The following is a 25,644-nucleotide window of genomic DNA, read 5'->3' on the forward strand; positions in this document are numbered from 1 at the left end:
CATACAAATCTGCACGGATGGAGGCTGACGGAGGCTGACGGATGGAGGCTGATGGATGGGAGCTGATTGATGGGAGCTGACGGATGGGAGCTGACGGATGGGAGGTGACGGATGGGAGGTGACGGATGGGAGCTGACGGATGGGGGCTGATGGATGGGGGCTGATGGATGGGGGCTGATGGATGGGGGCTGATGGATGGGGGCTGATTGATGGGAGCTGATGGATGGGGGCTGACTGATGGGAGCTGATGGATGGGGGCTGACTGATGGGAGCTGATGGATGGGGGCTGATGGATGGGAGCTGACGGATGGGAGCTGACGGATGGGGGCTGACGAATGGGGGCTGACGGATGGGGGCTGACGGATGGGGGCTGACGGATGGGGGCTGACGGATGGGAGCTGACGGATGGGAGCTGTCGGATGGGAGCTGACAGATGGGGGCTGACGGATGGGGGCTGACGGATGGGGGCTGACGGATGGGGGCTGACGGATGGGAGCTGACTGATGGGAGCTGACTGATGGGAGCTGACGGATGGGAGCTGATGGATGGGGGCTGATTGATGGGTGCTGACTGATGGGGGCTGACGGATGGAGGCTGACGGATGGGAGCTGACGGATGGAGGCTGACGGATGGGAGCTGACGGATGGGAGCTGACTGATGGGGGCTGACTGATGGGGGCTGACTGATGGGGGCTGACTGATGGGAGCTGACGGATGGAGGCTGACGGATGGGAGCTGACGGATGGGAGCTGACTGATGGGGGCTGATTGATGGGAGCTGACGGATGGGAGCTGACGGATGGGGCTGACGGATGGGGGCTGACGGATGGGGGCTGACGGATGGGGGCTGACGGATGGGAGCTGACTGATGGGAGCTGACTGATGGGAGCTGACGGATGGGAGCTGATGGATGGGGGCTGATTGATGGGAGCTGACTGATGAGAGCTGACTGATGGGGGCTGACGGATGGAGGCTGACGGATGGGAGCTGACGGATGGAGGCTGACGGATGGGAGCTGACGGATGGGAGCTGACTGATGGGGGCTGATTGATGGGAGCTGACGGATGGAGGCTGACGGATGGGGCTGACGGATGGGGGCTGACGGATGGGAGCTGACGAATGGGAGCTGACGGATGGAGGCTGACGGATGGGGCTGACGGATGGGGCTGACGGATGGGGGCTGACGGATGGGGGCTGACGGATGGGAGCTGACGGATGGGAGCTGACGGATGGAAGGTGGTCTGAGAGTTGAGACAGAACAGATGGTATTGAGAGCGGAGGAAGCATTCGTGGTCTCGGAGGGAGCCAGTCAGATCCGCAGCCTCAGCAATGCACCTCACTGTGTCCCCTGGTGTCGAGTTTGCTCCGGGTTTGGTTGACGCTGGTTAGCCACTCCTCTCCACAACACCACTCTAAGCCCCCTCCTGTATACATGATATATGTGGTGTTTCCTAACGATTACAGATATATATATTTTTAAATCCCACCTCTCTCTGTAGACCACCTCTCTCTGTGGACCACCTCTCTCTGTAGACCACCTCTCTCTGTGGACCACCTCGCTCTGTAGACCACCTCTCTCTGTAGACCACCTCGCTCTGTAGACCACCTCGCTCTGTGGACCACCTCTCTCTGTAGACCACCTCTCTCTGTGGACCACCTCTCTCTGTAGACCACCTCTCTCTGTGGACCACCTCTCTCTGTAGACCACCTCGCTCTGTAGACCACCTCTCTCTGTAGACCACCTCTCTCTGTAGACCACCTCTCTCTGTGGACCACCTCTCTCTGTGGACCACCTCTCTCTGTGGACCACCTCTCTCTGTGGACCATCTCTCTCTGTAGACCACCTCTCTCTGTAGACCACCACTCTCTTGATTTCCACGGGCCATATATTTTTCAACTCTGCTGTGACGTCTTAGACAAAATGAAGTCACTGCGTAAGTTAATTTAACCAGCACTGTTTCCCCTATGGCAGTTTCTTGGGTCTGCCTAACTGCTGTTTAGGTCCAGGTGCTGACAAATCTTCAGTCTTTCAGACATCCACAGACGCTTAATATTGTATTGTTTTATGTCCGTTTATGAGAAATGCATAATCAAGATGGAACATAACTATTTTGTTGGTGATCAGGAGAGACACTACACAAGTTCATTTGTCCTGTCCCATTGTCAGTTTGGCAGCTGCTTCGGTCTGCCTAGCTGACGTTTAGGTCCTATGGGTTTGCCAGCGTGTCTCTTGTTGTGCGAATAAAGGTTTGCTCTACAGCTGAAACGCTTCCCACATTCAGTGCACAGGTACGGTTTCTCTCCCGTGTGAACTCTCTGGTGGATTTTGAAAGTTCCTTCTCGACTGTATGTCTTCCCGCAGATGGCGCAAAGGTATGGCTTCTCTCCAGTGTGTGTCAGTACGTGACTTTTTAAGTATGCTTTTTTCACAAAACTATTTCCACACACAAGGCAGCTGTAGGGTCTCTCTCCAGTGTGTGTTCGCTGGTGAATTTTAATGTAGCTTTCATTGACGAAACATTTCCCACAGTCAGGGCAGGAGTACGGCTTCTCTCCAACATGCTGTAACTGGTGGTCTTGGATTTGCCCTTTCTCAGTGAATTCCACCCCGCAAAGGGAACATTGGTAAGACGGCTTCTTACTGGTGTGAGTTTTCATGTGTTTTTTTAGTGCTGGTAGAGTTTGGCACATCTCCCCACATTCTATGCAATTCTGAAATGTCTTAGCTGTGTGGTTCTTCTGGTGTTGTTCAGGTTCTCCTGATGTCGAGGGACTGTCCTCTCCTGCCGACCACAATTTGGGGTTCAGCCCTGCGTGGAAGACATGGTGTGAAGTCGGTCAAACCAGCATGTACTTCGTGAAGAAGTAAGAAAGTCCAATGGAAATGCGGTCAAACACTTACTAGGACATAAATGTTTATCTTTTCAGAACTACTCAACATAAAAAAAAATTTAATCGGATAAAACTGTTTTAAAGTGTAAATTTCAAGTGTAATGTCTGAAGTATATTTTTTTGCACAATAAACTCAAGCTGACAAACGTTTCCATAGCTACTGCTATGCATAGTTATTACAGGGACAGATGACAAACGTTTCCATAGTTACTGCTATGCATAGTTATTACTGGGACAGATGACAAAGGTTTCCATAGTTACTGCTATGCATAGTTATTACAGGGACAGATGACAAACGTTTCCATAGTTACTGCTATGCATAGTTATTACAGGGACAGATGACAAACGTTTCCATAGTTACTGCGATGCATAGTTATTACAGGGACAGTCATTTAAGGTTTCTCCTCACCTCTGTGTGTTTTCATGTGTGTTTTCAGATTTCCTTTCTGCGTGAATCCTCTGCCGCACACGGAGCAGCCGTGAGGTTTCTCTCCCGTGTGTGTTCTCATGTGCCTCTTCAGCTTCATTGCTTCCGATAGTTGTTTTCCACACACGACACAGTCGTGAGACTTCTTAGCTTTGGGATTCGTCCGGTGTTGTCCAGGTATTCCTGATGCAGGAAACAAAGAGAGTGGCCGTGTCCGAACACCCATACTAGTCTACTACGTACTTAAAACGGCACACTCATTTCCACGTTTGTTCTAGTGGATTTCACTCGTGTTTTCCTGACTCACATGTCTGATCACAGCTGATAATCAATAGTGAAGACATACTATAACACTTAAAATATATATATATATTTCCGCATACTATTTAGTACGCCAGCATGGGTCGGTTTACTAGTAAAAGGCCAACATGTTTTTAAAAAAAAAAAGTGAGTTATCAATGGTCACATTCCAGGCTGACTGCATTGCAGACGCATGCCAGACCTCACGGCGCATGGATAGGTGTTTAACATAAACATTATCGTCAAACCACGTCATAGGATACGCTGATGCCCAACTGTACAGTCGATGACATGGCACGCAACCATTGGCTGATGGTTGAGGTCTGCACAACGCATCACCGGGGGCAAACTACCTGCCCTCCAGGACACCTACACCACCCGATGTCACAGGAAGGCCATAAAGATCATCAAGGACAACAACCACCCGAGCCACTGCCTGTTCACCCCGCTTTCATCCAGAAGGCGAGGTCAGTACAGGTGCATCAAAGCTGGGACCGAGAGACTGAAAAACAACTTCTATCTCAAGGCCATCAGACTGTTAAACAGCCACCACTAATATTGAGTGGCAGCTGCCAACACACTGACTCAACTCCAGCCATTTTAATAATGGGAATTGATGGGAAATTATGTAAAATATATCACTAGCCACTTTAAACAATGCTACCTAATATAATGTTTACTTACCCTACATTATTCATCTCATATGTATATACTGTACTCTATATCATCTACTGCATCTTTATGTAATACATGTATCACTAGCCACATTAACTATGCCACTTTGTTTACATACTCATCTCATATGTATATACTGTACTCAATACCATCTACTGTATCTTGCCTATGCTGCTCTGTACCGTCATTCATTCATATATCTTATGTACATATTCTTTATCCCCTTACACTGTGTACAAGACAGTAGTTTTGGAATTGTTAGCTAGATTACTTGTTGGTTATTACTGCATTGTCGGAACTAGAAGCACAAGCATTTCGCTACACTCGCATTAACATCTGCTAACCATGTGTATTTGACAAATAAAATTTGATTTGATTTGATTTTTGATGCAATGCACAGCTCAACTTTAGTAATGTTGCATGTAAAACTCAACTACAGAACCAGTCAAAATTTTGGACACCTAATCGTTCAAGGGTTTTTCTTTATTTGTTACTATTTTCTACATTGTAGAATAATAGTGAAAACATCAAACTATGAAATAACACATATGGAATCATGTAGTAACCATAAAAGTGTAAAAAAAAAAAAGAAATCGTAATATATTTTATATTTGAGATTCTTCAAAGTAGCCTCCCTTTGCCTTGACAGTTTCTACAAGTGCAGTCATAAAAACCATCAAGCACTATGATGAAACTGGCTCTCATGAGGACCGCCATGGGAAAGGAAGACCCAGAGTTACCTCTGCTGCAGAGGATACGTTCATTAGAGTTACCTCTGCTGCAGAGGATACGTTCATTAGAGTTACCTGCACCTCAGATTGCAGCCCAAATAAATGCTTCACAGAGTTCAAGTAACAGACGCATCTAAACATCAACTGTTCAGAGGAGACCGCGTGAATCCGGCTTTCATGGTCGAATTGCTGCAAAGAAACCACTACTAAAGGACACCAATAATAAGAAGAGACTTGCTTGCTTGGATGATCTCAACCCAATTGAGATGGTTTGGGATGAGTTGGACCGCAGAGTGAAGGAAAAGCAGCCAACAAGTATTCAGCATATGTGGGAACTCCTTCAAGACTGTCGGGATAAGCATTCCAGGTGAAGCTGGTTGAGAGAATGTCAAGGGTGTGCAAAGCTGTCATCAAGTCAAAGGGTGGCTACTTTTAAGAATCTCAAATATAAAACATATTTTGATTTCTTTAACACTTTTTATGGTTACTACATGATTCCATATGTGTTATTTCGTAGTTTTGTCTTCACTATTATTCTACAATGTAGACAATAGTAAAAAATTAAAGAAAAACCCTTGAATGAGTAGGTGTTCTAAACCCTTGAATGAGTAGGTGTTCTAAACCCTTGAATGAGTAGGTGTTCTAAACCCTTGAATGAGTAGGTGTTCTAAACCCTTGAATGAGTAGGTGTTCTAAACCCTTGAATGAGTAGGTGTTCTAAACCCTTGAATGAGTAGGTGTTCTAAACCCTTGAATGAGTAGGTGTTCTAAACCCTTGAATGAGTAGGTGTTCTAAACCCTTGAATGAGTAGGTGTGTCCAAACTTTTGACTGGTACTGTAGTTGAGTTTTACATGCAACATTACTAAAGTTGAGCTGTGGTAAACTTAGTGTGATAAACCATATTTTCAGTCACTCAAATCACTTAGGCTACACTCTAGCTGTCATGGTTTCCTACATGGCTGCTCACACACAAGAATCTCATTATTTTAAAAAGGATCTCTGTGGCTTTTCACCTGTGTCAACTTTCTGATGGTGTGTTTTGAGTAACTCTTTCTGGTAGAACAGCTCTCCACAGACAGACTTGTAGAAGCCTCTCTCCATGCGTGTCCTCTGGTGTAACAGGAGGTCGTAGGCGGCAGGGAACTCCTGTCCACAGCCAAAGCAGTGGTGAGACGTCGTGGCTGTGTCGTGGTTCTCCCGGCGTTGCTCAGGTTCTCCTGATGTAGAGGTAGTCTCCTCACTGCCGTGGCTGGAGGCAGGACTCATTCCTGTGGGGGAAAATAATATGGATTTACTAATAGAGCAAATAGGTCAATAGCTATGGTAGTATTGGTTGAGTCGATCCCAAATGACTCCCTATTCCCTTTAGAGTGCACTACTTTTGACCAGAACCCTATGGGCCCTAGTCAAAAGTAGTGCACTATGTAGGGAATAGGTTGCCATTGGGGGTGTATCACAGGGTAAAGTAGTGCACTATGTTGGGAATAGGGTGCCATTTGGAGGCAGGACTCATTCCTGTGGGGGGAAATAATATGGATTTACTAATAGAGCATATATAGGTAACTACCACAATAAAGGAAACATTTGAGTAAATTAGTATTCTGGCTGCTCTGTTAGAGCTATATGTAACTACCAAAATAAAGGAAACATTTGAGTAAATTAGTATTCTGGCTGCTCTGTTAGAGCTATATGTAACTACCAAAATAAAGGAAACATTTGAGTAAATTAGTATTCTGGCTGCTCTGTTAGAGCTATAGGTAACTACCAAAATAAAGGAAACACTTGAGTAAATTAGTATTGTGGCTACTCCGTTATGTTGTGGGGAGCATTTTCCTGGCATAGGTTAGGTCCAATCAACCCCTTAGACGACAAGATAAAAACCAATAAATACACCACCATTCTGATTGATCACTGTCAACCTTTGGCAAATCATTTCTATCCAGATGGGGGTGGTCTCTTCCAGGATGACAATGCCCCCATCCACAGGGCACGAGTGGTCACTGAATAGTTTGATGAGCATGAAAACGATGTGAACCATATGCCATGGCCGTCTCAGTCACCAGATCTCAACCCAGTTGAACTATGGGGAGGCAGGTTAGCCTAGTGGTTAGAGCGTTGGACTAGTAACTGGAAGGTTGCAAGTTCAAATCTGGTAGATACAAATCTGTCGTTCTGCCCCTGAACAGGCAGTTAACCCACTGTTCCTAGGCCGTCATTGAAAATAAGAATTTGTTCTTAACTGACTTGCCTAGTAAAGGTAAATAACAAAAAAAGGGAGATTCTGGAGCAGGGCCAGAGCCAGCGTTTTCCCACCACCAGCTCAACAAAACACAAAATGATGTAATTTATTGAGGAATAACGGTGTTGTATTCCTGCAAGAGTTGCAGACCCTTGTAGAATTCATGCCAAGGCATATTGAAGATGTTTCTGTCTCATGGTGGCCCACCCCCAAGAGAGTTGCAGACCCTTGTAGAATTCATGCCAAGGCATATTGAAGATGTTTCTGTCTCATGGTGGCCCACCCCCAAGAGAGTTGCAGACCCTTGTAGAATTCATGCCAAGGCAAAGATGTTCTGGCTTGTGGCCCAACGGCCAATTAAAACACTTTATGTTGGTGCTTCCTCTTTTTTAGCAGTTACCTTGTATGTCCATTACTATGGAAACGGAAAGGAAAGGGAAAGGGGGAGACCTAGTCAGTTGTACAACTGAATGCCTTCGACTGAAATGGCTCTTCTGCATTTAACCCAACCCCTATGGTGGTATAGTATAGTGTCCCAAATAGCACCCTTTTCCCTATGGGGGCTCTGGTCAAAAGTAGTGCACTATGTAGGGGATAGGGTGCCATTTAGGACCAACATTTGTGTTCTTTAATAGCATCATATCCCAGCCCCTTACCGAGTTGAGGAGGATCCCAAGTAGCTGCTTCTTCACGTTTAATAAATCCACCAACTTCCTCTCCTTCCTCCTCCTCCTCCTCCTCAGTGTGACCACGCTCTCTCTTCACAGCGGATGTTTGCTGGTGTGCAGTCATGGTATGTGTCTCACATGGAACTCTGTTCCTTATGTAGTGAGTCCTCTGGTGTAGCATGAGGTCATAGGCACCAGGGAACTCCTGTCCACAGGCACAGCAGCAGTGGTGAGACGACGTGGCTGTCTGATGAGTCTCCCGGTGAGACGATTTTTCTGTCTGATGAGTCTCCCGGTGAGACGTTTTTTCTGTCTGATGAGTCTCCCGGAGAGACGTCGTGGCTGTCTGATGAGTCTCCTGGTGAGACGACGTGGCTGTCTGATGAGTCTCCCGGTGAGACGATTTTTCTGTCTGATGAGTCTCCCGGTGAGACGATTTTTCTGTCTGATGAGTCTCCCGGTGAGACGATTTTTCTGTCTGATGAGTCTCCCGGTGAGACGATTTTTCTGTCTGATGTGTCTCCCGGTGAGACAATTTTTCTGTCTGATGTGTCTCCCGGTGAGACGATTTTTCTGTCTGATGAGTCTCCCGGTGAGACGTCGTGGCTGTGTCGTGGTTCTCCTGGTGTTGCTCAGGTTCTCCTGATGTAGAGGTAGTCTCCTCACTGCCGTGGCTGGAGGCAGGACTCATTCCTGTGGGGGGAAATAATATGGATTTACTAATAGAGCAAATAGGTCAATAGCTATGGTAGTATTGGTTGAGTCGATCCCAAATGACTCCCTATTCCCTTTAGAGTGCACTACTTTTGACCAGAACCCTATGGGCCCTAGTCAAAAGTAGTGCACTATGTAGGGAATAGGGTGCCATTGGGGATGTATCACAGGGTAAAGTAGTGCACTATGTCGGGAATAGGGTGCCATTTGGGGCCTATCTTTTATGTTTAATGGCATCCTTTAACCACTACTTACCAAGCTGAAGAGAATCCAAATGACCTAATTCTCCTTCAGAAGGTATCAATCCACCTACTTCCTCCTCCCTTTTCTCTTCTTCCTTCTCTTCCTCCTCAGTGTCATTACTCTCTCTACAGTGTGGGCAGTCATATCTTCCTGCTGAGTCAAGCCAATGCCACAGACAGGGCAGGAGTAAGGTTTCTCTCCTGTGTGCACTACCTGGTGTAGCTTCAAGTTCTTCCTGGATGCAGAACATCGGTAAGGTTTCACCCCTTGGTGGATCTGTTGGTGTCTGCGTAGTTTATACGAGGTAGGGATCTCCTTTCCACACTCTCTGCAGCCGTGTGTCTCTTCTTGGATTTGTGTTTGGACTGGTCCTATTGTTTAGGTTCTCCTGAGGTAGAACCTCCTCACTGTCAGAGTGACGGCGGCAACTCTCTCCTGTGGAGCTATAGGAAGAGTCCGGTCCATCTAGCTCCAGTGGGAACCACATTAGAGGCCCAGTTCCAAACAGACCCTACACACTTGTTGAGATCTGATTGGTCTAAGCAGTATGGGGATGATTCCACCTGACCTCTCAGAGGACAAGGTGGAGCTTTTTCTCAAGTGGGATCTTATTGGACTATCAGCATGAACGAATAAAGCCAATCTCGGTCTGCTCACTGGTTGCTGCTACAGCTGACCCTTTAATGCTCTTGACGATACAAAATCAGTTTCCACAAAGATGATATGCGTTGCAAATGGCACTCTGTTTCCCTATATACAGCATCAACTGTCTTTGTCAGGTTATTCTCTCTTGTGTCCAGCTACATGGGACAACGATTGAAAGGCATTGCACGCTCACCAGTATTAATCTGACCACAAGGTGCATGGTCGTCACCTTCTGGCTCCTCTTTGAATACAATGTTACATCTATGGACCGTCTCGGGACCCTGGAGTCTGCTGCTCTGGTCACCATGGTTACAGCCAGGACTCCGCCATTTTGACTGTTGGCGTTCATCAAACTATTAAAAAAAGTCAAGGTGAGAGAGCATATCACACATTGTATCGAGAATGTAAATTAAGCTTTGTTTACAGTCCTAACAACTAGCCTAGTTAGGGTTGATAACGTATTATTTTTTTGAGATAACTAGCTAGCTGACCGTCCTGACAACTTATCGACTTATTCAACTCTTGACAAGTGAAGTTGCATAGCCAAACGCGTTAGTTAGCTAATTTAGCTAGCTAGTTAACGTTAGCAAACTAATAAGTTAAGAAGTTGTCTTCTCACCTCATGCATTTTGAATGGGCTTCAAATATCTCAAAGAATATGTTGTTGTGCCAGAGTTATTCCAGTCTCTTGCTGTGCTGTGAGGGAGAAATGTTATCTAACGATAGCGCGCTGCTACAACTGGCTAGTATTGTAGCTCCAAAACTGGCAGAGGCGGAAATCCTGCGTTTCATAGTTCCATACTTTAACTAGTCCAGCCAGTGAATAATAATTAACGTTACCATAACCCTATCATAAGTTATATCTGGTGATATTAGCTGTATGGAACTAGCTACAATGCTTTGAAGTGCGATAAATAAACTGGTTAGTTAACGTCAGCTAGCTGCATTACTACTTCCGTGTTTGGTCTTCTTGGTGCGCTTTAGTAAATCAAATCCAATTGTATTGGTGGCGTGCACATCTTTTGCAGCCGTTATCGCAGGTGAAGTGACATGATTATGTTTCTAGTTCGTGCAGTAATACCAAACAATACAAAATCCCCCCCAAAATAAAAAATGTGGAAATTAAGAAATATGAGAACGAGCAATGGTCCAAGTCAAGAATGTCAATATGTGGAGGTGTGTATAGACAGTATATTAATATACAAGGTGTGTATAGCAGTAGTAATATAGCATTAGCATTGGCTAAAATACAGTATATACATATGAAGTGTGTAAAACAGTAGGTAAATATGATTAAAGTGACCAGTGGTAGGAAGCAGTCTGTAAGGTGCAGTGTAGAGTACCAGGCAGGGTACTGGGCAGAGACTGGCTAATGGTGACTAATTAACAATCTGATGACCTGGAAATAGAAGCTGTTTTTTTTAGCCTCTTGGATGCACCTGTACTGTCATCATCTGGGCTGGATGGGAAAGACAATGTTCAAAGCCTGTTACAATATATCAGTATACTAAGTAGCCTACTGACACAGTTTCTTAAATCACATGTTTTATAGATAATAAACACGTAAGATGTTTATCCCCACAATGCTCTTGTATTCATTCCATCAGGACATGCATATGATCAGTGAGTAACATGTCACTAGTGGTCTGTAAGTCACTGTGGATTTCTTGGCACAATAAGTAACATCAATGAGGTGAAATAACAATAATATACAGACAATTAAAATGGATGACAAGAAAATAATGGGTTGTTTGACGTAATTCTTTATGACCAAACAGAAGCTTTGTGCAGATGTGCCCTTAATTTTGTTCTTATAAAATATATCAGGAACGAAACACGCAACAGACGAACAGGTGGTGGGAAATATAACATGTCTGAAGAAATTCGGATTCTCTATCCTTGTGCACTCGCGCACTCCCCCTCGTGTATTTAAAGGAATGGATTGGTGGAAAAGGAATATGGTGGAAACTCCCTCGAGCCATGCTTGCACCAATCCAATGGCTTTAAATGCACGAGGGGTCGTGACCACGTGCACACTTCTGAAAGAGGGCAGAGATAGTAGTGCTGCCATTGTCAAATCAAATCAAATGTTATTTGTCACATGCGCCGAATACAACAGGTATAGTAGACCTTAGAGTGAAACGCGTACTTACAAACGCGTACTCTGTACCATCACTCATCCATATATCTTTATGTACATATTCTTTATCCCCTTACACTGTGTATAAGACAGTAGTTTTGGAATTGTTAGTTAGATTACTCGTTGGTTATTACTGCATTGTCGGAACTAGAAGCACAAGCATTTCGCTACACTCGCATTAACATCTGCTAACCATGTGTATGTGACAAATAAAATTTGATTTGATTTGCAAGCCCTTAATTAACCAACAATTCAGTTTTAAGAAAAAATACACACACACAAAAAAATGTAACAAATAATTAAAGAGCAGCAGTAAAATAACAATAGCGAGGCTATATACAGGGGCGTACCGGTACAGTTGTTTCTTTGATGCGAAGTGTTCCATAATGTAACGTTACTAATGTTGAGCTGTGCTAAACTATGTGTGATAAACCAGACTTTCAGTCACTCATAACCACTTACACCTGGGTTGGGGTCAATTTGAGTTTAAGTCAATCCTTTCAGGATGTAAACTGACATTTCAATTCAATAATTGAAAGAAAAAGCATCTATTTTCAATGACTTCTCAATAAGTTGAAAAATAAAAGATGAATAAAAAAATTAAATAAAGTTTTTCCATTTTACATTCAAATCACTTCCTGAATTGACTGCCTTCAATTCAAATTGACCCTAAACCTGACTTACAGTCTAGCAGTCATGGTTTCCGTCACAGGTTCTTACACCCAGAATAACGTGCAGAATCTCACCTAATCTAATTGAATAGGATCTCTGTGAGTTACACCCAGAATAACTTGTAGAATCTCACCTAATCTAACTGAATAGGATCTCTGTGAGTTACACCCAGAATAACTTGTAGATTCTCACCTAATCTAATTGAATAGGATCTCTGTGAGTTACACCTAGAATAACATGCAGAATCTCACCTAATCTAATTGAATAGGATCTCTGTGAGTTACACCCAGAATAACATGTAGAATCTCACCTAATCGCATTGAATAGGATCTCTGTGAGTTACACATAGAATAACATGTAGAATCTCACCTAATGTGAAGAATGTATCTGCACTGTATATGTGTTAGCTCGCTAGCCAGGCAGTTTTACAGGAATGATTACATCAATTGTTTAAATTAACTAGACAACTTGTAAATGCAACAAGAACTAATATTGTATGATATAATAGCAGTCACAGCTTTCCAATAAAAAATGGGAGACATTTACGGTCTGTTTGCATATATTTTTAGAGACTATTTTATACAGAACATTTGTATAAAACCTGTATAACAGGTATTTATAATTATATAACCAATCATTTTAGGTTGAATGTAATTTATGACACCATTTCTGATACATCACATGCCTTACTTTTATTTTCCTGCATCAGTAAAAGCAGGAAATGCATCACCTACTGCCGTTCATACCAATTAAGACTGGTTTTGCATTTCTCCCTGACCAAGATGGCTGCCATTTTGGCTCCACTATGGAACTTTGAGGGTTTATGGCGTAGCCCCTCTTGTAATTTAATAGGATATCTATGGCTCCAACTAGTTAGCTACCTAGCTGACGTTAGCTAACCTCCTGCATTGTGAATGAACTCGAAATTATCTCGAGAAGGACGCTGTGCCTGCGTTAATCCACCGTTGCTGGCTTTGCTACGAAGAACAAAAATGTTGTTCTTTCCTTGTTGCGTTCAGCTCAAAGAAAGGTTACGCTAGCTAGTTGCAAGCTAACGTTAGTCAGTGAAGTGAGAACGTAAACAACCGCTTATCCAACGTTAGCTTAGCTAGCTACATGACTATTTCCTTGTGTCCTTCAGGTCCTCTCCTGCCTGGACATTACTGCCACCATCTGAGCTGGAGGGAAAGACAACAGGAACCATAACCAGAATGCTACTTTATTAATCATGACATGGTTATTCTCAGTGAGGAACATTTCACAAGTGGGCTACAAGTCACGGTTGATTTCTTAGCACCATCACAGCATTGATGAAAAATCGAACCCTCCCCCCCATTTTGTTGATCATAATATGTTGATTGATGAGATGAGTGAGAGTTAGCATGATTATCTAACTGATCAGAGATGGCGACAACACAGACACAGCTTCAGCGAGAAGAAGAACTCTACCTACTAAGAGACAAAGTTGCAGCTAATTGTCATAGTACTGGCAGTCCTGCGTCACTCTCCATCTTTGGCACTTTCTTGGACATTTGAGCCCTGGTTAACTGCTTTGGCCTGCCTAACTGGCGGGTCGGTCCGATGGGCTTGGCGTCATGTGTCCTCTGGTGCTGCCGGAGCCCTTGTTTACGAACGAAGCTCTTGCCGCATTCGATGCACTCGTGGGGTTTCTCTCCTGTGTGTGTTCTGAGGTGGACTTTGAGGTCAAATTCTCTGGGGTAAGTCTTGCCACACACAGGGCAGGCGAGGCGCTTTTCTCCCGTGTGAGATCTCATGTGTTTGTGTAGTTCTGGGAGGTTAGAGTGTTCCTCGCCGCACACGAGGCAGCCGTGAGATGTGACGTCCGCGTGGTTCTCCTGGTGTTGTTCCGCTTCTCCCGATGTACAGGGACTCCCCTCACCAGTGGACCAGGAGCTGGGATAATCTCCTGTGGGAAAGAAACAGTGTGAGCTGTTTCAGATACCCTATTTCCTAGTTGTTTTAATGTCATTTAAATGCCCTATTTGTTTTAATGCCATTTCATTTTTTCTTTTCACTCTGTAGCCCACACACTATTTGTAGCTTGCAAACCAGGGTCCTACCACTTCCATTAAAGTTTACATGCAACGTGCTATGTGAAGCTAATGCAACGTGCTAATGTGAAGCTGTTAGGAGTGTAGGCTGTCGTCATCAATCATGATTAATCAATAATAATAATAATAATAAATCAATGACAGCATAACGTGTTCTCACCAGTGTGCACTTTCTGATGCGTTTTTAAATTTCCTTTCTGCGTGAAACTCATCCCACACACAGAGCACTGGTAAGGCCTCTCTCCTGTGTGTGTTCTCATGTGTCTGTCCAGGTAATATGTTTGAGGGAACTCCTTCCCACAGTCTGGGCATCTGTGAGTCGCCTTCGCTCTCCTCTGTCGGTGTTCAAGTGCTCTTGATACAGAGGAACTCAACTCCCCTTCGGAACAGTGAAGCCGCTGATGAATCTTCAGATAGCCTTTCTGAGTGAAACTCTTTCCACAGACTGAGCAAGGGTGTTTCTCTCCGGCGTGCGACTTCTCGTGTGTTGTCAAATTTCCTTTTTGAGTAAAACTCTTCTCACACAGAGAGCAAGAGAAAGGCTTCTCTCCTGTGTGGGATCGCTGGTGTACTTTCAGTAATGCTTTATGAGTAAAGGTCTTCTTACACACACAGCAGGTGTAAGGCTTGTCTCCAGTGTTTGTCTTCAAGTGAACCTCCAGAACATTCTTGGAAGAGAACTCTTGTCCACAGCAGCAGCCAATCGTGTCATCCGGGTCAGTTTTAATCTGTTCAGAGTGTTTCTTCAGGTGGTGGCATCTCAAACTACACTGATGAGTGAAGCCCTTCCCACACTCAGAGCAGGTGTAAGGCTTCTCTCCTGTGTGGGTTCTCATGTGTATTTGTAGTGCCGATAATGTCTGGCAGTGTTTCCCACAATCTGGGCATGGGTGGGTCTTTTTCTGCCTCGTTCTGCGTTTCATCTGGTGTTGTTCAGGTTCTCCTGATGTAGAGGGACTCTCCCCGGCTGCAGAGTGATGGCTAGGACTCTCTCCTGTAGGGATGAGACAGGACAGATATAGTCAGTGAGACTGAGTCAGACTCAGGTTCTCCTGATGTAGAGGGTCTCTCCCCGGCTGCAGAGTGATGGCTGGGACTCTCTCCTGTGGGGATGAGACAGGACAGATATAGTCAGTGAGACTGAGTCAGACTCAGGTTCTCCTGATGTAGAGGGTCTCTCCCCAGCTTCAGAGTGATGGCTAGGACTCTCTCCTGTGGGGATGAGACAGGACAGATATAGTCAGTGAGACTGAGTCAGACTCAGGTTCTCCTGATGTAGAGGGTCTCTCCCCGGCTGCAGAGTGATGGCTGGGACTCTCTCCTGTGGGGATGAGACAGGACAGATATAGTCAGTGAGACTGAGTCAGACTCAGGTTCTCCTGATGTAGAGGGTCTCTCCTCGCCTGCAGAGTGATGGCTGGGACTCTCTCCTGTAGGGATGAGACAGGACAGATAGTCAGTGAGACTGAGTCAGACTCAGGTTCTCCTGATGTAGAGGGACTCTCCCCGGCTGCAGAGTGATGGCTGGGACTCTCTCCTGTAGGGATGAGACAGGACAGATAGTCAGTGAGACTGAGTCAGACTCAGGTTCTCCTGATGTAGAGGGACTCTCCCCGGCTGCAGAGTGATGGCTGGGACTCTCTCCTGTGGGGATGAGACAGGACAGATATAGTCAGTGAGACTGAGTCAGACTCAGGTTCTCCTGATGTAGAGGGTCTCTCCCCGGCTGCAGAGTGATGGCTTGGACTCTCTCCTGTAGGGATGAGACAGGACAGATAGTCAGTGAGACTGAGTCAGACTCAGGTTCTCCTGATGTAGAGGGTCTCTCCCCGGCTGCAGAGTGATGGCTGGGACTCTCTCCTGTAGGGATGAGACAGGACAGATAGTCAGTGAGACTGAGTCAGACTCAGGTTCTCCTGATGTTGAGGGTCTCTCCCTGGCTGCAGAGTGATGGCTGGGACTCTCTCCTGTAGGGATGAGACAGGACAGATATAGTCAGTGAGACTGAGTCAGACTCAGGTTCTCCTGATGTTGAGGGCATCTCCTCGCCTGCAGAGTGATGGCTGGGACTCTCTCCTGTAGGGATGAGACAGGACAGATAGTCAGTGAGACTGAGTCAGACTCAGGTTCTCCTGATGTTGAGGGCATCTCCTCGCCTGCAGAGTGATGGCTGGGACTGAGTCTAAGTTTATTGTACCTACTGGGTTTCTCCATTGTTTTACACCACCTCCCGTGCTATTCTCATATTTATGGCAACACACAAGACTGAGTCCCAAATCATGCCACGCTATTCCCTATATAGTGCACCACTTCTGATTAGAGCCCGATGGACCATAGAGAGCAGTGTAGTAGATAGGGATTAGTATTCCCTTTGGGACCCATCCCAAGTTAGCCTGGCTCCAGCTACCCACCTGTATTATCTAGTTCCCAGTCTTCTTCTTCTTTGACTACGATATTAAATGTTGGTGTTTCACTGTTGATGTCCAGACTCACTGTAACCCTCTCCTGACCTTGCTGTTTGTCTTTCTGATCACCATGGTTACTGTCCTCCTGGTCACCATGGTTCCTGTCAGGACCCGGGGACACCGTGGGTTGGGTTTTGGTGGAGCAGGATGGAGACGGGCTGGACGGGTCTTCAGAGTCCTATATGATGAAGAGTTACAGCGCAGTTTTCACAACAAACTACCTTATGAAAGATGGACTAAGCAATATGACACCATCCTCAACAGCAAGGCAATGTCTCTGCTTATTATAGAAATTACCATTTCTCAGTAAAGAAACCGTTCAAACTAAAAATACTTGGTTTAAAAACGATCAGTCAATGCAAACCAAATTACAGCAGCTAATTTATTGTATTTTCATTCACCTAGCTAGCTAGCACTGGCCAGTTAGCTAACGTTAGATACCTACTAGAAAACAAAGTCGCATCATCAAGCAACACAAACGTAGCTAGCTAGTACTGCTGTTACTAGCATGCGTTGAGCAACTCGACTTGCAAGCTAGCCGCACCATTTGGTATAGCAACAAACGAGCAGTTTGCAGAGCAGAAAAGTGATGTGGCTAGCACATGTTCAGATTACTACCTCTTCCATTGTAAATCAATCCCTGAGCTAGCTAGCTAACTGATAAATTAAGATATAAATCTAGTTTAGTTTTAACTTATGATGACTGCCAATGCTGTAGGTCGTAACCTCGCGTATCGTTGGATGTAGGATGGGAAATACCAACACCTGAGAATATTTAATCGAAAGTTACTGTATTATTTTTTACAAATAGCAATGCTAACGTTACAATGTTGTACATTTAAATAAACTGTCAAACTCTCGTTGGCTTCCTACTTCCGGTTTAGCGCCGACATGCGCTCTGGAAGTTAAAGGCAATAGATTTAGGATTTCTTGCAGTGGTGCAGTGTGAATACTTTGAAGTACTACATAAGTAGTTTTGGGGGTATCTGTACTTTAAATTTTTGACCACCTTTTACTCCAAATCATGGACTTTTTACTCCATACATTTTCCCTAACACCCAAAAGTACTCATTACATTTTGAATGCTTAGCAGGACAGGAAAATGGTTCAAGACACGCATGTATCAAGATAACATCCCTGGTCATTCCTTCTGCCTCTGATCTGTCAGACTCACTAAACACATATATTGTAAAATATGTCTGAGTGTTGGAGTGAAACTCTTGAGGAAATGAGGGACACAAATGATGTTATGATGTAGGATGCTTGTTCCTGGCATGGTTTTGGGAAACGCTGCCTTAGAGCACGTGTCAAACTCATTTCGCTGAGGGCCGAGTGTCTGCAGGTTTTCGCTCCACCCTTGTACTTGATTGACGAATAAAGGTCACTCATTAGTAAGGATCTCTGTCTTAATTGAAAGGAAAAAAAGAAATACCTGCAAACACTTGTCCCTCCTTACAGCCATTTTGAGTGATCATCTTAAACCAGGGCTCTCCAACCCTGTTCCTGGGGAGCTACCGTCCTGTAGGTTTAAACCAGGGCTCTCCAACCCTGTTCCTGGGGAGCTACCATCCTGTAGGTTTAAACCAGGGCTCTCCAACCCTGTTCCTGGGGAGCTACCGTCCTGTAGGTTTAAACCAGGGCTCTCCAACCCTGTTCCTGGGGAGCTACCATCCTGTAGGTTTAAACCAGGGCTCTCCAACCCTGTTCCTGGGGAGCTACCGTCCTGTAGGTTTAAACCAGGGCTCTCCAACACTGTTCTGTCCTGTAGGTTTAAACCAGGCCTCTCCAACACTGTTCTGTCCTGTAGGTTTAAACCAGGCCTCTCCAACACTGTTCCGTCCTGTAGGTTTAAACCAGGCCTCTCCAACACTGTTCCGTCCTGTAGGTTTAAACCAGGCCTCTCCAACACTGTTCTGTCCTGTATGTTTAAACCAGGCCTCTCCAACACTGTTCCCTCTTGTAGGTTTAAACCAGGCCTCTCCAACACTGTTCCCTCTTGTAGGTTTAAACCAGGCCTCTCCAACACTGTTCCGTCCTGTATGTTTTTGCTACAACCTTCAGGTAGCGCACCTGATTCTAATAATTAGCTTGTTGATGAGCTGAATCTGGTTAGTTACAACTGGGGTTGGAGTGAAAACCTATAGGAGGGTTGCTCTCCAGGAACAAGGTTGGAGAGCCCTGGCCGAAACCTATGGTGAATCATTTAAATGCTGATGGCAGTGACTTCTTCGAGAATTACAATTAGCTCATCCACAGAGAACGAGTGGTCACTGAAGGGTTTGATGAGCATGAAAACAATGTAAACCATATGCCATGGCCGTCTCAGTCACCAGATCTCAACCCAGTTGAACAAGTATGGGAGATTCTGCAGCAAGGCCAGAGCCAGTGTTTTCCACCACCACCATCAACAAAACATGATGTAATTTCTCGTGGAAGAATGGTGTCACATCCCTCCAATAGAGTTCCAGACACGTGTAGAATTTATGCCAAGGTGCATTGAAGATGTTCTAACTGCTCGTGGTAACCCAGCGTCCTATTAAGAACACATCTTATATTGGTGTTTTCTTTATTCTGGTAGTTACATGTGACCGCTTCTGAATTTAAATGTTTTATAGACAGACCCCTTTCTGTTTGAAAACATTGCCGTACGAGGGCGACGTACGCAAGTTGGTGGAAGAACAAGAGGGAGTTTTTATAGAACAAGAGGGAGTTCTTATAGAACAAGAGGGAGTTCTTAAAGAACAAGAGGGAGTTCTTATAGAACAAGAGGGAGTTCTTATAGAACAAGAGGGAGTTCTTATAGAACAAGAGGGAGTTCTTAAAGAACAAGAGGGAGTTCTTCTAGAACGCCAGCAAAAAAAAAGCATCTATTTACATGTTGCTTATGAGTGCATTTCACGCTACTTTTGGATTATACTTGGATTTTAAGGCTCATATGAATGTCCTGATTAATTGAGTGTTTGTGTCATCATCACTAATCAACTGCATTATACTTAAACACTTCAACTTCAACCAGTAAAATGTCTCTTTTGGCTAGCTTTTGGGACCGGTTATAATCAATGAGCGTTAGCATTCTAGCTAACAACGGCTACATCCAAAAATAGTTATTTTGCTAAGATCACAACCAAATATAACCTTAGCGACTGTAAAATAAATAATCAAAACATCACTGTAAGCCTATAAGAACACAAAAAAAGTTTATTTAGTTTAGAAGTAATAAAAACGTAAATCTAGGCTATGTTGAACGAGAGCAGATCGCGATGGCTTCCTTACTGCCGCCCGAAAGAGTCGCGCATCTGTGACGTCAGTGTATCGTGCCCTGGATAAGGGGTAATAAAGGAGCGACGTTTTTCCCCAAATGTTCATTTATTGGACCATGGCGTTATATGAAATGCAAGTCATTTCTTAGTATCACGATAGCTTCAATAAGTAAAATAAGATATATATAAAATAAACAAGAAATAAAATGCACAGGATTACATAGTATGATTATCTTACACAGCACAGTGGACAGTATTGCACTGATCACAACAACACACACACAAATACACGCGTGCATACAGACGCGTGCGCGCACACACCAGAAATAATAACGATTCTGTAGTCATAAGAGGCATTGTGAGTGTCCAAAATAGCACCCTATTCCCTATATAGTGCACTGCATTTCAGAAGAGCCCTTAAAGGTCCCCATATGGGCCTTGGTCAAAAGTAGTGCACTATATAGGGAATAGGGTGCCATTTGGGATGAAGATATAGACCCAGCCCCGTGTTTCAAGGTGCCAGAACTGCCAGTGTCCTCTCTCCATCTGCGGTAAGGGCATGAGTCTCTCATATCTACATTGATGTATGCATTTTTTGCTTAGCTCTTCCTACCCTGGGTGATTGGTTGGACCTTCCACTACTAGAGCCCACCCTGGGTGGTCTGCCTAAATGGCGGGTCGGTCCCGTGGGCTTGGGAGCATGCGACCGCCGGTGTTGTTGGAGATTGTTTTTCCGGGCGTAGGCCTTCCCGCAGTCATAACACCGGTACGGTCTCTCTCCCGTGTGCGTTCTGAGGTGGACTCGGAGGTCGTATTCCCGGGTGTAAGTCTTGCCACATTCAGGGCAGAGGTGGTGTTTTTCTCCCCTGGGGGACATGGTGGGTTTCTGTGGCTCCCTCTGCGCTGCCGGGAGGTGGTGGCTTCCCTCCCTCTGCGCTGCCGGGAGGTGGTGGCTTCCCTCCCTCTGCGCTGCCGGGAGGTGGTGGCTTCCCCCCCTCTGCGCTGCTGCCGGAAGGTTGTGGGTTTGTGGTGCCGGATGGTTGTGGGTTTGTGGTGCCGGATGGTTGTGGGTTTGTGGTGCCGGTTGGTTGTGGGTTTGTGGTGCCGGTTGGTTGTGGGTTTGTGGTGCCGGATGGTTGTGGGTTTGTGGTGCCGGTAGGTTGTGGGTTTGTGGTGCCGGATAGTTGTAGGTTTGTGGTGCCGGATGGTTGTGGGTTTGTGGTGCCGGATGGTTGTGGGTTTGTGGTGCCGGTAGGTTGTGGGTTTGTGGTGCCGGTAGGTTGTGGGTTTGTGGTGCCGGTAGGTTGTGGGTTTGTGGTGCCGGGAGGTGGTGGGTTTGTGGTGCCGGTAGGTGGTGGGTTTGTGGTGCCGGTAGGTTGTGGGTTTGTGGTGCCGGTAGGTTGTGGGTTTGTGGTGCCGGATGGTTGTGGGTTCCCTCCTTGCCAATCTGATTCAGGAATTGTTGTGGTTTCCCAACATTATGTCTGTTATCCGGAGGCTGTTTCGCTGCTTCTGAAGAAGTCGTCCTCATGTCCATGTCAGGCAGCAAACTGGGATCCCTGCCTGCATGACAGACAAAACAGACAGAGAGAAAGGAGAGACACAATGCAACATTGCTATTGTTAAGGTGTGGATGAGTATACTAAGTCATGGTTTACATGTTGTTTTAAACAACATGGTTTGGATCACTGACAGTTAGTAGTAGCTAGTAGTCTATCAGGATGTATTAACGGTAAAGGAGGACACTCACCTGTGTGCACTTTAAAATGCGTTTTGAGATTCCCTTTCTGGTTGAACCTCATCCCACACACAGAGCACTGGTAAGGCCTCTCTCCCGTGTGTGTTCTCACGTGTCTCTCCAGTTTGTTTGCTTGTGTGAACTCCTTCCCACAGTCCGGACACTTGTGAAACCTCTTCGGTTGCCGTCGTTCTTCTCCCCCGGAACAGTTGAATCGCTCGTGGGTCATCAGGAATCCTTTACTGATGAAGCCCTTGCCACACTCAGAGCAGAGGAAAGGCATCTCTCCTGTGTGCGTTCGCTCGTGGACTTTTAACGTATACTTACTAGAGCAGGTCCGTCCGCACACGGAGCACAGGGGCTTCTCCTCGGTGTGCGTTCGCTCGTGGGCTTTCCAAGCCGGTTTGTGGTAGTAACCCTTGCCACAGAAAGAGCAAGAGTAAGGCATCTCTCCTGTGTGGGATCGCTGGTGTTCTTTCAATGATTCTTTATTGAACCTCTTGCCACACACACAGCAGGTGTAAGGCTTGGCTCCCGTGTCCGTCTTCAAGTGAACCTCCAGAACGCACTTTGAGGAGAACTCTTGTCCACAGCAGCAGGTCATCTTCTCATTCGGGTCTGTTTTAATCTGTTCAGAATTCCTCTTTTGATGGTATCTCAAACTACATTGATGAGCGAAGCCCTTCCCACACTCAGAGCAGGTATAAGGCTTCTCTCCTGTGTGTGTTCGCTGGTGTGTTTTCAAAGCTTGTCTAATAATGAATGTTTTCTTACACACAAAGCAAGCGTAAGGCTTCTCTCCTGTGTGGGTTCTCATGTGTATTTGTAGCGCCGATAATGTCTGGCAGTATTTCCCACAATCTGGGCATGGGTGCGTCTTTTTCTGCCTCGTTCTGCGTTTCATCTGGTGTTGTTCAGGTTCTCCTGATGTAGAGGGACTCTCCCCGGCTGCAGAGTGATGGCTGGGACTCTCTCCTGTGGGGATGAGACAGGACAGATAGTCAGTGAGACTGAGTCAGACTCAGGTTCTCCTGATATAGAGGGACTCTCCCCGGCTGCTGAGTGATGGCTGGGACTCTCTCCTGTAGGGATGAGACAGGACAGATAGTCAGTGAGACTGAGTCAGACTCAGGTTCTCCTGATGTAGAGGGTCTCTCCCCGGCTGCAGAGTGATGGCTAGGACTCTCGCCTGTGGGGATGAGACAGGACAGATATAGTCAGTGAGACTGAGTCAGACTCAGGTTCTCCTGATGTAGAGGGTCTCTCCCCAGCTGCAGAGTGATGGCTGGGACTCTCTCCTGTGGGGATGAGACAGGACAGATAGTCAGTGAGACTGAGTCAGACTCAGGTTCTCCTGATGTAGAGGGTCTCTCCCCGGCTTCAGAGTGATGGCTGGGACTCTCTCCTGTGGGGATGAGACAGGACAGATATAGTCAGTGAGACTGAGTCAGACTCAGTGTGCATATGCAGACCTACCGGGTTTCTCCCTTATTTTACAACATCTCCTGTGCTTCTCCTGTTGCAGGATTGATGGCAAAGCAATCCAAGACAGCTCCCCAAATGGCACCCTATAAAGTGCACTCCTTTTGACCATAGCCATAGGGTTCTGGTCAACAGTAGTGCACTATATAGGGAATAGGGCCCTTGTCAACAGTAGTGCACTAGATAGGGAATAGGGTGCCATTCTGGTCAACAGTAGTGGACTAGATAGGGATTAGTATTCCCTTTGGGACCCATCCCAAGTTAGCCTGGCTCCAGCTACCCACCTGTATTATCTAGTTCCCAGTCTTCTTCTTCTTCTTTGACTACGATATTAAATGTTGGTGTTTCACTGTTGATGTCCAGACTCACAGTAACCCTCTCCTGACCTTGCGGTGTGTCTTTCTGATCACCATGGTTACTGTCCTCCTGGTTGCCATGGTTCCTGTCAGGACCCGGGGACACCGTGGGTTGGGGTTCAGTGGAGCAGGATGGAGACGGGCTGGACGGGTCTTCAGAGTCCTATATGATGAAGAGTGACAGCGCAGTTTTCACAACAAGCTACATTATGAAAGATGGACTAAGCAATATGACACCATCCTTAACAGCAAGGCAATTTTTTTGTTTGCTTGCTATGGAAAAAAATACAACTTCTCTCTGAAATAAACCTTTCCAGCTAAGTAGAACTGGGTTAGGAACTATCAGTGGAAAGCTTCAAGTCGCTCGGCGTACACATCCCTGACCATCTGAAATGGTCAACACACACACACAGTGTGGTGAAGAAGGCACAACAGCGCCTCTTCAACCTCAGGAGGCTGAAGAAATTTGTCTTGGTCCCGAAGACCCTCACAAACTTTTACAGATGCACAACTGAGAGCATCCTGTCGGGCTGTATCACCGCCTGGTACGGCAACTGCACCGCCCGCAACCGCAGGGCTCTCCAGAGGGTAGTGAGGTCTACCCAACGCATCATCAGGGGCACACTGCCTGCCCTCCAGGACACCTACAGCACCCGATGTCACAGGAAGGCCAAAAATATCATTGAGGACATCAACCACCCGAGCCACAACATAGTCACCCTGCTATCATCCAGAAGGCGAGGTCAGTACAGGTGCTTCAAAGTTGGACAGGTAGGCTGAAAAACAGCCTCTATCTCAAGGCCATCAGACTTTTAAATAGCCCTCACTAGATGACTTCCAACCGGTTACTCAACCCTGCACCTTAGAGGCTGCTGCCCTACATACATAGACATGGAATCACTGGTCACTTTAATAATGTTTACATACTGCGTTACTCATCTCATATGTATATACTGTAATCTATTTTAGTCAATGCCACTCCGACATTGCTCGTCCTAATATTTATACATTTCTTAATTCCATTCTTTGATTTTTAGATGTGTGTGTTGTTGTGAATTGTTAAGATATTAATGCACTGTTGGAGCCAGGAACACAAGCATTTCGCTACACCCGCAATAAATTATGCTCAATATGTGTGTATGTGACCAATAACGTTTGATATCAATCAATGCAAACCAAAATACACCAGCTACTGTTGATTGTATTGTCATTCATCTAGCTAGTTGGTTAACTAGCTACGTTATCTTACTAGAAAACATTATATCAGCGAGCTACAACATAGTCAGCTAGTAACGTTACTGATGTTGCTACCGTTCACTGTAGTCTTTAAAATACTGAGCAACTTTGATTTACTAACTAGCCACAACATTTGGTATAGCAACCGCGGAGCAGATTGCAGAAAAGAGATATGGCGAGCACACATACACATTCTTACCTCGTCCATAGCATAGGGATTTAATCCCTGAGATAACTAGAAAACTAGTTGAGTTTAAAATGTATAATGATGACTTGCAATGTTGTTGGTCGTAACCTCGAGTCTCGTTGGATGGAGGCTGAGAAATACCAACGCCTGAGGCTATTTAATTAAAAGCTGCGGTCTTCCTTTTCCATTACATTTTTTTTATTTCTGCAAAAGTGTTTTTTTGAACGATGAGATGTTATAAGTGAAGTTCGGTAAACTGTCGGAACTGTTTGGCTTCCTACTTCTGGTATGAGGTTGTCTTGTGTTTGCGCTGTAGCGCCCCCATGCGGTCTGGAGAACAAAGACAATAATAAGAGTACAAGTCTCTTGCAACGTGGCTGCCTGACCGTTTTTGAAGTTAAACGTTTTTATAGATAAAGGTAATAAAGAGAGAAATACGTCCCCCCCCTCCTCCCAATGTTAATGTATTGGTCCATGGCATTATGACATGCTTGAGTCACTG

General features: G+C 45.6%; 2 protein-coding genes across 4 annotated transcripts; both read right to left on the reverse strand.

The window, feature by feature from the left end:
• Positions 1-1,824: 1,824 nt before the first annotated feature.
• Positions 1,825-25,536, reverse strand: LOC110514417 (zinc finger protein Xfin). Its single transcript, XM_036973313.1, has 15 exons — positions 25,155-25,536; positions 23,648-23,882; positions 21,894-22,856; positions 20,721-21,706; positions 16,912-17,061; positions 16,434-16,494; positions 16,111-16,278; positions 15,822-15,955; positions 15,570-15,630; positions 13,834-14,273; positions 9,728-9,887; positions 7,921-8,625; positions 6,039-6,293; positions 3,300-3,500; positions 1,825-2,808 (listed from the first exon to the last, which is right to left on the reverse strand). Exons 1-15 carry the CDS (start codon positions 25,161-25,163, stop codon positions 2,162-2,164), a joined length of 5,175 nt encoding a protein of 1,724 aa, XP_036829208.1. The 5' UTR covers positions 25,164-25,536; the 3' UTR covers positions 1,825-2,161.
• On the reverse strand, positions 13,550-18,440 carry LOC110487317 (zinc finger protein OZF). 3 transcript variants are annotated; one of them, XM_036973295.1, is made up of 4 exons: positions 18,316-18,440; positions 16,830-17,061; positions 14,579-15,412; positions 13,550-14,273 (listed from the first exon to the last, which is right to left on the reverse strand). In XM_036973295.1, exons 1-4 carry the CDS (start codon positions 18,343-18,345, stop codon positions 13,825-13,827), a joined length of 1,545 nt encoding a protein of 514 aa, XP_036829190.1. In that variant the 5' UTR covers positions 18,346-18,440; the 3' UTR covers positions 13,550-13,824. The 3 variants fall into 3 exon arrangements, with proteins under 3 accessions (XP_036829190.1, XP_036829192.1, XP_036829191.1); XM_036973297.1 differs by lacking the exon at positions 18,316-18,440 and adding an exon at positions 17,502-17,762; XM_036973296.1 differs by lacking the exon at positions 18,316-18,440 and adding an exon at positions 17,329-17,756.
• Positions 25,537-25,644: the final 108 nt, after the last annotated feature.

The sequence above is a fragment of the Oncorhynchus mykiss genome, unplaced genomic scaffold (assembly GCF_013265735.2).
Source record: "Oncorhynchus mykiss isolate Arlee unplaced genomic scaffold, USDA_OmykA_1.1 un_scaffold_229, whole genome shotgun sequence".
NCBI classification, from domain to species: domain Eukaryota; kingdom Metazoa; phylum Chordata; class Actinopteri; order Salmoniformes; family Salmonidae; genus Oncorhynchus; species Oncorhynchus mykiss.

Excerpts from the sequence above, each read along its gene's own strand:
- LOC110487317 (XM_036973295.1), bottom strand. The coding sequence starts at position 18,345 with ATGGCTGTAAGGAGGGACAAGTGTTTGCAG. Across the intron at positions 15,413-16,829 it reads CTGGGAACTAGATAATACAG|GAGAGAGTCCTAGCCATCAC; the intron begins GTGGGTAGCTGG and ends TCATCCCTACAG. Across the intron at positions 14,274-14,578 it reads GCATCAGAAAGTGCACACTG|GAGATTATCCCAGCTCCTGG; the intron begins GTGAGAACACGT and ends TCTTTCCCACAG.
- LOC110514417 (XM_036973313.1), bottom strand. Across the intron at positions 21,707-21,893 it reads GCATTTTAAAGTGCACACAG|GCAGGGATCCCAGTTTGCTG; the intron begins GTGAGTGTCCTC and ends TCTGTCATGCAG. Across the intron at positions 3,501-6,038 it reads CCATCAGAAAGTTGACACAG|GAATACCTGGACAACACCGG; the intron begins GTGAAAAGCCAC and ends TTCCTGCATCAG.